The sequence below is a fragment of the Cyprinodon tularosa genome, unplaced genomic scaffold, assembly GCF_016077235.1.
Source record: "Cyprinodon tularosa strain WSP-4 unplaced genomic scaffold, ASM1607723v1 ctg432, whole genome shotgun sequence".
Lineage (NCBI taxonomy): Eukaryota > Metazoa > Chordata > Actinopteri > Cyprinodontiformes > Cyprinodontidae > Cyprinodon > Cyprinodon tularosa.
Window position 1 is genome coordinate 505030 of NW_024039155.1, and position 11463 is coordinate 516492.

An 11463-nucleotide genomic window follows, 5' to 3' on the forward strand; every position below is an offset into this window, starting at 1 on the left:
GTCAGATGTTTTCAACCAGACTCATGTGTTTGACTTCGACTGATTCTTTGTTTTCTTTTTCTCAGTTTGTCCCAAATGGGCAAAGATCCAAAAGCAGCATACAGAAAAGAGTTCAGCTGTTATACTGATTGTCTGCAGCTCTGCGCTTCGAACTATTGATCTCATTAAGTACGTAAACATCCAGTGATGCTGGATCACCAGATATTACACCTAAAGCATTAAATGTCCCAGGTTTTGTTTTAAGCTCCCACCTAATGTATTTCTGTTTGTGTTCAACCTTTGTGGGTCTGCTGGGTGATGTTTCTCCTCATTTTAGATGTGCTGAATTGTTTGCCCAGTCTTTTTAAATTAGCTCCAGCTCAGTTGGATGCAGACCATCTGGGAGCAGCAGTGTTCAAATCTTGGCAAAGGTTCTTAATTGGATTTAGCTATAAAATTTAACTGGGCTGTCCTGACTGGAAAATACTCTGAAACCATTCCACTGCAGCTCAGCCTGTTATGTTTGGGATTCTTCTCTTGCTGGAAAGTAAACCTCTAACACAATCACTGGTCTTATTCAGCTTCTAATACCTTGAAATGTGACCATCTCTCTTTCCTTCAACTATTGATTTGCCTATATATCATAAATTCCATATTTGGAAAGAGCAAATTTTACTGCTGTCGGCAGATTCTAACACCACCTCTGTGTTCTTTCTGATAATTTTTATGTATTTATAACACATACAAACCCATGTTTAGCTTGTGCTTCAGAATTAAGCTTTTTTCTTCTTTTTTTTGCTTGTCAGGTGACAAAAATGTTCAAAACTTAAAGGGGTATGAAGGATTTTGCTTTAAACTATGTTTGATTTCTGATCTCTTTTTGTTTCAACTGCAGGCAGCTGACTGCTTTCAAGGGCGAGGCCAAAGCATCGAAGCTTTTCGCGAAGCACATCAAGGTGACCATTTGTCATTAAGCTATATTAGAAACGTGCAGATTCTGAATCATGATGGGAAACTTTGTGTTTTCTCTGCACAGATAGAGGAGCAGGTTAAGCTGCTGCAGAAGGGCGTCACGCACATCGGCGTGGGAACACCAGGCAGGATCAGTGCTCTCATTGACAAAGGTGTGTGTGGATGTTATGGTTTGTTTCTAATCATCTCCAGAATCCTGAAGGATTTTTTACTTTTAACTTTGTTTCCAGAGGGTTTGAACCTGAAGGCTTTAAGGTACCTGATTGTTGACTGGAACTGGAGGGACCAGAAGCTCAGGCGGATGGTGGACATTCCTGAGGTGAGCTACTGCCCCCTGCTGGGCTTAAATGATAAGCAACAGTTTTAACTGAGTGACATCTGGGACGAATGTTAGATCAATGTTAAATAATGATTGTTCCTTTGTTTCGACCAATTAAGCCTCTGAGTCGGACTCTTCTTAACTGTTTCTAACTAATATAGGATTGTTTGACTGGCAGTCTAATAAATTCTGTACAGAAAAATGTGTCTTAACTTTATGTGAGAAGATCAATTATTAACAAACAAATGTTCAATAATTCAATCACACTAATACTTTAATCAAGGTTTTTTATTTTAGCAGAAGCAGAAAACATTTAGGTAATTTTTTTAATTTAATTAAAAAGAATGTCGAAAATGGTGATTCTGGCTCATATAAATCTATCAAATGTTATACATCTTTTATAATAGAACATTTACAAAGTATTTTTATATTGTTGTCCGGGTCTATAATTAAAGAAATGCCTAATATTTGTCTTTTTAGATCAAACTTGACTTCATGAAGCTGCTGGAGAGCGGAGTCCTGGCTGCTTGTAGAGAAGACAAAGTCAAAATTGGACTATTTTAATTGAACGTCTTTGTGACCTTCTCAGTTATTTTAAATGGACTAAAATGGGTCTCATTCTGCCTGTTTCCTGTTGCATTTATGGTTGTAATCCACTGCTCTTTAACTCTTTTTTTTCTATATCGAGCCTGGAAGTCAATTAAAAATTGGAAAGTGTGGAAACATTTTGAGTTTCCATATTTTGTCCGTTTTCATTTTCAAAACCATTAAAAGAATCAGAATTACCTAAAACATAGATTGTTTTTATTCTAAAGGTAAATGCAGAATCACAGTTTGAGGTTTAATGTTTAGTCCTTTGCCTTTTTGAAATCTGACAACCCATTTCCTCAGGATCTCAAAGAGGGATGGAAAAGTCTTAAAATGTCAGATTTTTAATTTATTGCATTAAAAGTCTTTACTCTTTTTTTAGAGATGTCCCGATCCAGGTTTTTGCACTTCCGATCCGATACCGATACTGGCCGATACCAGCCTATTCAAGCATGCATTTAAGTTTAAGTTAAAGTATTTAGCCTTAGTTGTAAGACTCATGTTGAAAAGGGTTTTAGTACTCTTTATAACATCTAGCCAGCTGAATTAGGTGAGATTGAATAAAACACAATGATTGGTAACAACAAACTTACCTGTTTATTAAGAGATAAACACAAACTGGACAAAATTATGAGTTAAAGGTGCAAGTATTACTGTAAGTTTAAATAAAAATGCAAAACAGATTATGGAAAATATTCTATTAACTTAGAATCAGGACTCTACTCTTGAAAAAAGACACTGTAAAAAAAAAAAAATCAGTGCAAATAACAGTGAACTATTACACAAAAATGCCTTATACTCCCCAATCTCCTCCACACCTAGTCTCCATCTACACATCGTGCAGGATAAAATAATCCCACACGGCTGACATTTTCCCCGCTATCTTCCAATTCACCTGTTTTAATGGTTAGGCTGGGAGACAGACCCAAAAAGACCTGCGTGTGTTGAAGGTGTTCTGGAAAATGCGGACCGGATTCAGGGAACACTGGCGCAAAATAGTGGAATGGATCGTTTCAATCGGCGAAACTGAAAAATACGGACCAGATTTTTTTTTAAAAACTGGATCGGCATTTTTACATTCTTTGCCGATACGCATTCTTTTGCCAATATAAGCCTACTCTTTTTAGTCAGAGCTTAATTTTTTAATTTCATGTAAGGATGCCTCAAATGCAGAACAAAATGCTCCCATGACATTCTAAAAACATGCTACCAGCCTTGGTCTTATTGGCTAGTCCACATCAATTCATGGTCCATATGCAGAAATGGAATTTGTTTTACACTTGGAATCAACAGAAACTGTCAAATGCTTGGTTAAAGTATAAATAGTGACTTTAGACACACTTCCTCCAAGTCATTGGTTAGCAGCGTCCATTAACAACTTCTCATCTTTGGATCAACCTGAGATTCTCTGGTTAAATTCCACTCATGCCCAAACTCTGAGACCTTCAAGTTGTTTAAGAGTGGATTAAATAAAACTGCATATTTATCCAGCTTTGGACCTTATCAGGAGAGAACTAAATTCTAAATGACTGGAGGGTTCGTTCTTCTGTTGGATGAAACCCTAAAACGAACAAAAGCAAACAGCTGAAGCAGCATGTTTGTGTTTGGGGAGGACAGGTAGAGTCATCGCACCTGGAATACCACCTCATGCAGCAACCAATGACTTAATGAAGCACTTAAAATTAAACTACTTTAAATAATATGCTTACTTCTACATGTATTAAGTCAAATGGTACTAAAGTTGTAACCTTTTCATCATGACGTGACATATCGGTACACAAATTTTAATTAGCCAGATAAATTATGCACAGTTTATTGAATCTTAGGACTTAAATGAAAATTATATAAAAACACAATTCAAAGATAAAAAGCAAATCACTCTTTTTTTTGTGTCGAACTTATCAAACAAACCCTTTGAAGTAAGTAATATATAAAGTATTAGCAATACTCTTCGCTTGAATGTCAACTGACACGGCAGATTCAGTAGATGGAGAATAATGTTCAAGCAAGAAGTTTCACTTTAAAAACCTGGAAAGATATCCAGTAATCTGTATTTAATCTAAAATAATCCTGTGAAAAAAGTCCTCAGTGTTTAATAACAACCCAGCCTCTGTAAATATACATTTGAAAAATAAATCCTTAATTAACAGTGTTATAAAAGCTTATTAAAAAGGCAGCAGGTATAGCATCGTGATGTGTGAATGGCGTAGCAACATTACTGTTAAATGCATGCTGATAGAATAAACAGGCTCAGTATAAACTGCTCATGCTGTTGTCTTTACAGGAAACCACTCTTGAATGTGAGGTCATCGGTTAACCCAACAGGAAATTACACTTAGTGTTACATCTTTAAAATAAAACAATTCTTCTTTAGAACGAGTTAAAGTCTTCTTTCTTTGTTACAGTCCTCCAAAATAAACACTTTCAGGAAAGAGGCGCTTTAGAGAAACAGAAAACGGAAAGAGCTTGACATGAGATGGTGGTTAATAAGTAACAGGTTCCAACTGTCTCCCCACCCTGCACAGCCTGTGTGTGTGATTGCATACAGGCGGATATCACTGACATAAAATAAGACAGGAAAAGGAGACGGTCTGTCGACTTCTGTGTTGAAGCCGTCCATCAGGTTCCTTCTGCCCTCAGCCCACGGCCTCTCTCATGGGGAAAGCCAAAGACAGGACTGGGCCCTTGGCTCGGAGGCCAGACAACTCTGCTTTTAAGCAGCAGCGGCTGCCTGCCTGGTCTCCAATGCTAACTGCTAACACTGTGCTGCCCTTCTTCTACCTCCTGGCTCTGATGTGCTTGCTGCTGGGAGTCTGGCTGCTCCTCACTGTGCAGAGTACACAGGAATTAAAGGTGAGCATAAGTTTTAGTCCTCCCTTTCAGGTGTAGAAGCTGAAACCTGTGTATGTAGAAAAGGAACAGGCTGAAATGTTTCTGTGTGCAATAAAACAGGGTGTGACAGAGATAGGCGAGCTCCAAGGTAAAGGTTTAGCCTCATGAGCTGCTGAGTCCCTAATTTATTCCTGCTATTTGAATCCTTGCAGCTGGACTATACTGATCTCGGCAGCTGCAGTGAATGTTATGAGTTGCGAAAGAATGTGAGCTACGCAGAGCGGGACTGCCGCTGCAAGGTGGAGTTTTACATTGACCAAACATTTAAGGTAACAACCCTGCATTGGATATATTGTGACAACATCAGGCCCTTCTACGGCCTAACTAATATTAGGCATCTAAGATGCATCAGAGGTTATATTATTTTTTATAATGATCTGATTGAACTACTATCTTGTCTCTTTTCCCAGGGAGATGTCTTTTTTTACTATGGTCTTAGAAACTTCCATCAGAACCTCCGCAGGTATATGGACTCCAGGGATGATGCACAGACGCTGGGCAGGGAGAGTCAATTAAAGGTATCACTAAACATTTTATTTATTTATCCTTTTTGGTTTCCCTGCATAGTGTGTCTATATATGGTATGATTTGTAATCAGCCCCATGTGCCCATCTTTAAGTTTAAACATCTTTTAATTACAGCGATTCTAGAGGATCATGTCCTACCAGCTTTGTCTAAAAACTGAAGATTTGGATATTTTTTATTGTTAAACGTCTCAGCAATCTTCATACTAGATAGATTCCCCTGCAGACACTCTGTGTGATTTAGATCTGGATTTTGGGCCATTTCAACGCTATTATGGTTTGATCGAAGCAGGTTCATCCTACAGGGTTCATCCTTATATTTCTAACTGTGTAGTTTACTAAATCCAAATAAAAGAATCATCCCCACAGCATGTTGCTGCCACAACCGTGTTTCACTAGAGAATGGGCCTTTTTTTGTCTCATCTTAATATTGCAAATTCATCTACATGTTTACTGTTTCCCCTAAATGATTTGTAGATTATGGGACTACAAATCCCACAGACTAACCAGGATTATCATGTCTACTCCTCTAAAGCTCTTGTTGCACTTCATCTGTTCACGTTGTTTCATACTATTCCCAAATTGAGGTGATTAATTAAACAACTCTTTGTAAGCTGTACAAAAATGAGAGGATTTCTTTAAAAAGGATCCTTCTCTAAATATTCTATCCTAATATTCAACCCTATTGGTGTTTTCTTTGGTTTTTACAATTGTTTTCTTTCAGTCTTCTTAAAGTCTCCATGTTGTTTGAATCCTTCAAAGAACGGCCGTATTAAATCACACTTAATTTGTAAATGAAGTTTATCTATGTGACTTTTTATGTGGATTTTTTATTTATTTTTTTTTTCGTTCATTTGTCAAAAAAAAGTAATTTTCCTTTCATCTCCCAATCTAAACCTGCATTTGTTTTGTTTCTGTATGAAAAAAAAAAACCCTCCAAATGCTGAGACATTTCCGAATGTAGTTTAAAGAGAAAAAAATTAGGAATATGATGAATCAAGCCAACGGTTTGATCTCTGCCTCATGAAGAAGATGCATGTATATCTTACAGGACCACTTAAAGATATGCAAAGGTTTTTTAGATGAAGCTTTTGAGCCACACTTTGCTCTCATCATATTCTGGTTGATCATTATCTACAATAGATCAGATTAGAATGGGCCTCTAAATATACCATTTTCTGATATATAACCTGCTCCTCACCACAAATCTTCAGCATTTATTTCATGGACTCCTTAAACCTTTAACATTATGGCCTTTTAAGCTCCAGAGGTGGATGATGGTCTGTTTCACTTGAAGTGGGATACTTCATGACTTCCTGCTGTGGGTTCACACTAACAGCTTCCATGCACTCACCTCAATGTCAGATTAGTAAATCTAAGATATTTTACTGGCTTATAATACATAGAAATAGAAAGAAAGCCTGGATCCATATTTAAATAACTCTGGATCCGTTTTTTTCCAATAAAGGTTCAGCCTCAGAAAGGCATTATAGGGATAAATAAATGTGTAATTAATTAATTAAATATCTCCATAAAAGGAAGCTAAAACTGTGTTTTGTCATAAGATTCAATTCATTTCTATAAGCAACAGAAAAGCTTTTGTGGTTTGATCTCAGTAGGTTTTACACAGGAAGGTGTAAAAGATGTAAAAGGAAGATAGCGTTAAACCTCCGATTACGTCTTTGTTGAACAATTCATCATTCTTTTTAAAAACCCACCGGAAAAAAACGATGGTCAAAATTTCATAAAATAATGTTAGTATAAAATACAGTTACCATTTAAATATGGAGCTGTTTTAAGAGATGGTATTTGGTGGGTGTCCAGATACAACTTTTTAATTTCTGATACAATACCGATATTAAGGCTGTGAGATATGTCCGATACCAATATTTACCTGATGCCATATTTGCATCAATTTTACCAGCTCTAATTACTTCTTTTATAGTGTAGAATGTTAGTAAAAGGCTTGAATAAGTAATATTACTAAAATTGGGGTAAAAAAGTAATAAAAAGGTTGCAGAAAGGTTTAAAGGTATAGTGGAGGATTTTTGCAAATTTTTTAAAAGAACCGCACTCTCCACTTAAAAAAAAAAAAAAAAAAAGCACATTCGAACCCTGTACCCAATGCATGTCAGAGCATGCAGGAGCCCATTTCTTCTCGTCACGCTATGTTTAAAAGTTGCTGTTCTCATAGTTCATACAAGCTTACTGTGCCTGAATGTCCGCCCCTAAATGCCTCAATCACTATATAGAGCGGGGACTATATAGTGGACTTTATAGTTAACTCAGTTAACTGATCGATCGGACAGATGATTAGTGCTTTTGGCTCCCGGTTAGGAACATAACTCCTCCTCCACCGCGCAGTGCCTGCGCCATGTTTGTTAGTAGTCGCCACTGTCGGATAGCGACAGCAGGCCGCTGTGACAGCAAATCCCATAATGCTTTGCAAGGAGAGCTCTCCGAGCGAAGCATTCTGGGATATATCTGCCTCTTCTTTTATTCTCGTAGACACTTTTTCTCTTACGACTCTCGGCCATTTTCAAAGTACCGCGGTGAGAAAGGGGAGCTTCAATGACTGTCTGAAACCGTAGCTCACCACAGATATACACCTGACAGTGTGCTGGTGCAGAAAATGACAGCTAACAGGAAAAGCACGCAGGACGGCCTTACGTAAACATATCATCAGGATGATTGACAATTAGGAGGACCACTTGATCCACCCGAATCAAAGATTGTCCTTTATACCTTTAACAGAAGCAAAGTGTTTCTATCAGCATGCAAAAATCTGAGATTTTATATGCCGCCCGATAAACTCCAATATTACTTTTTTGGCTAATATCGGACTAATGTCCAATATTAATATCGGATCAGGACATCATTAGATCGTATTTTTCCCTTGGAGCCCTTGGGGCCTATTAGGCTAGCCTGTTAGTTTTAGCCCACAAGACCTGCTAAATTTATACCAAATGTAGACATCAAGAGTTATTTATTGCTGGGTCAGTGTTCGCTGGTTTCATTAATAGGATCTCACTATAAAAGTCTAAAGAATCACTTAAAAAGCACAAAAAAAAAAATAAACAACTAGACTTTGTTGTACAGAAAGTCTGTTTATTATTGTTGTAGAGATAAACCCTAAGTCTGTTTAGAAAGGGAGTGTTTTCAGTAGGCCTGGGTATGCTCATTCATGGTGGCATATCTCTGCCTATTGCGACTTTACTTTTTACACAAAAATGTTCAGAAATGACCAAAAAGATTTCCAGAATACTAATTCAACTCTGCACAGGTTCCTTTTCATTTGTTAGAATTTACAGTGTAACACAGACTAAAATAATCCTGCTCATTCTTAAATAATTTGCATTATTTTCTCTTTTACTTGTCTAGAATCCAAGTACTTACTGTGAACCTTTTATAAAAGACAAGGACGGAGTCCCCATCGCTCCCTGCGGAGCTGTCGCCAACAGCATGTTCAATGGTAAGCACTGCTCATCAATCAACATGTTGCTCCTCTCTGCATTGGGCTAATAACTGACTCGTCTCCTTCCAGATTCTTTCTCCTTTAACTATCAGACTTCCAGCGGTCATATTATGCCTGTTCCTCTCTTACGGAAAGGCCTCACATGGTACACAGACAAAAACATCAAGTTCCGCAACCCAAAGACGGGCAATCAAACTCTGGCTCAGGTGTTTGAAGGTACAGATTTCTCTCACTATAGATCCAAAAAGATGAGTTTGAGGTCAACCGCATGTTTTCTCTGCAGGTACCAGACAGCCTCTGTACTGGCAGAAGCCTGTATACGACCTGGACCCGAGTGACCCGACCAATAATGGTTTTATTAATGAGGATCTGATCGTCTGGATGAGGGAGGCAGCTTTCCCCAACTTTAAGAAGCTTTATGGGATTTTAAACCGGGCGGGAGATCCTTTCACACACGGGCTTCCAAAGGGAAACTACAGCATCCAGATTTCATACAGTATCCTTTTCATTGGTAAATTCCTGCAGCCACGTCTTGTCTGGAGGTTCATTAATGTGTGTTCTTAGAGGTTCACTCTTCGAAATGTCAAAGACAAAGGAACATATGCAGTGTAATGAGGTGAATGTTAAGATTCCTTTAAAGAAAATAGTTTTACAATGAAATTTAAAGAGTTGTATTTTACCCCTTGTCTCAATATAGTGGGGAAAAAAATCTATAAGGCTCACAGTTATGATCCTCCAAGTGGGTCAACAAAAGGTCACCAAGGCTCCATAAGAACTAAAGCTGCAAGGATGCAGAAATCTATAGATCAATGCTTTCTGTTGCAATTAACCCACATTTTCCTAGATTTATTTATTTTTTATTGACTTTAATCCTTTGTTTGAAGAATGTTAAAATGTATATCCTTGTCGGCATCATTGGAGCTTTAAGTTCATCCAAATTGCCAAATAAATATTAGCATTGAGAAAATGAAAGTATGAATCTAGATAATATATTTGCTCTAAAACATGTTTCATCCAAAGCTGTCCTTTATGGTTTCAGTGAAGCTCTAAAAAATTTTGTAGGTTATGTTTGGACACCACAACCTGTTGGAAAGCATGTCAGGATGTTTATTATCTCTCTATCAGAATTGTAAATATGCAGCATTTGCTGATTTTTATTTTTATTTTTACTGGAACTGTATAAAATATATATATAGTGGAGGAGGGGTGAAGCTTTGAGTTCTTGGAAATTTCTTACAATGAGTCAACATTTTAGAAAAGGGAAAAAACGTCAACAAAAAATAGGCAGTCGCTGAATCATTCAGAGGGATAATGACCCAGATTAAAACAAACCTCTATCCTGGCCATCTGATCTCATATTCCTGCACCTTTTTAGAAGCATCTGTGTTTTAACTTCTGACTCCACTATTAGCAGAGCTCTTAAGGGCTTGATTGCATGCTAGGGAGGCAACTTACCCTTTTTCTTTAGGCTCACAGGACTAGAAAGATGTTTCACATTTGCAGGACTTTAGGACTGATTAAAAGATCAAATCCTGTCAAATGTTATTTGAGAATCCAATCTGGTACCAAGTGTTAACAGCAAAGTTCCCAAATGATAAGTTAGCATTGGGTTACTGCTATATTTGATCCACTATTTAAACCTTGACCAGTGGCTCCTGCAGACTTTCCTGTGCAGCCCTTCCAGGGCAGGAAGTTAGTGGTTCTGACCACACTGACCTGGTTCGGAGGCCAGAACCTTTTCCTGCCGATTGCTTACCTCGTAACCAGCAGCCTGATCCTGCTGATGGCCGTCGTCCTCACAGTGGCCTGGTGGAAGTTTGGAAAGGATGGGAAGAACATGAAGGAGTGATGCGCCGTCTTGCCGACGACTAAAACGCATAAAGTAGTAACAGATACCTCTACTGCAGAGGAGGAAATAAGTGAGAAATCGAGGCTGATAAAGTTCAAACTTAATATTTAAAAGCTGTTGTAAAACGAGGTTGTCGTGCTGCGCTCTGTGTCTCAGCTGAAATTTTAATGAAATACTAAAGCACAAGGTGTTGATACATGATGTTTTTAGATCTTTTTAAACAAACTGAGATGATATATTGAATGACTTTAAAAAAAAAAAAAAGAATTAACTTTTTGGTTGACCAAACATTAAACTGAAATAAAAAAACAAGATTTTCTACAGAGTAGCTGATATGCTTGTGACTGGAATCAGCCAATCAGAAACTCAAACTACGAACACGTTAAGCTGATTTCCAACTGATGGGGAAATGAGAACATTGCTTTTAACCACACCTAAGCAGTGTAGCATTTCATTTATGAGGTGAAATATTGATTAGAGTTATAACTGCAACTAAGGACTACTTTGTAAATCGATTAATCTGTCGATTATTTTTTCTATAAATAATCAGATAGCCAAAGTTCTGGATAGAGGATGTTGGCAGAGGAAAAAGTTTTTCTTAAATGCAGGATTTTTTTTTTTTTTTTTACAATTTTTATATTCTCCAAGTCTTTATATTCCAGTTATTACTAAAAGAGTTGACGATTATTTCAATAATTGAATAATCTGATTGTTTCAGGCCTACTTATAGCAACAGGAGGTTCTATGACTTTACAGTTTTGAGAAAAATAAAATTTTAAGTGAAATTAATCAGAAAAGATTAAAAATGAACAAATAAATGAATTTTTCTTTTAAAAGCCTTGGTTTTATGGTGATGCCTCGCAAC

General features: G+C 37.3%; 2 protein-coding genes across 2 annotated transcripts in view; both read left to right on the plus strand.

The window, feature by feature from the left end:
- The window catches only part of cmss1 (cms1 ribosomal small subunit homolog), a 36928-nt gene extending 34866 nt beyond the window's left edge, over window positions 1-2062 (plus strand). The window contains exons 6-10 of the mRNA XM_038299657.1: window positions 66-168; window positions 875-935; window positions 1016-1103; window positions 1182-1270; window positions 1751-2062. Coding sequence (XP_038155585.1) covers window positions 66-168; window positions 875-935; window positions 1016-1103; window positions 1182-1270; window positions 1751-1834 — 425 coding nt within the window. The 3' untranslated portion in view covers window positions 1835-2062. The remainder of the gene's footprint in view (window positions 1-65; window positions 169-874; window positions 936-1015; window positions 1104-1181; window positions 1271-1750) is intronic.
- Window positions 2063-4361: 2299 nt separating this feature from the next.
- tmem30c (transmembrane protein 30C) lies at window positions 4362-11436 on the plus strand. The gene is made up of 7 exons (XM_038299674.1): window positions 4362-4711; window positions 4903-5019; window positions 5161-5268; window positions 8656-8746; window positions 8819-8965; window positions 9033-9245; window positions 10411-11436. Exons 1-7 carry the CDS (start codon window positions 4514-4516, stop codon window positions 10596-10598), a joined length of 1062 nt encoding a protein of 353 aa, XP_038155602.1. The 5' UTR covers window positions 4362-4513; the 3' UTR covers window positions 10599-11436.
- Window positions 11437-11463: the final 27 nt, after the last annotated feature.

Bases quoted from the DNA above. Each gene is read 5' to 3' on its own strand.
- tmem30c (XM_038299674.1), top strand. From the start codon at position 4,514: ATGGGGAAAGCCAAAGACAGGACTGGGCCCTTGGCTCGGAGGCCAGAC. The intron at 4,712-4,902 runs GTGAGCATAAGT...GAATCCTTGCAG, and splicing joins AGAGTACACAGGAATTAAAG to CTGGACTATACTGATCTCGG. The intron at 5,020-5,160 runs GTAACAACCCTG...CTCTTTTCCCAG, and splicing joins ACATTGACCAAACATTTAAG to GGAGATGTCTTTTTTTACTA.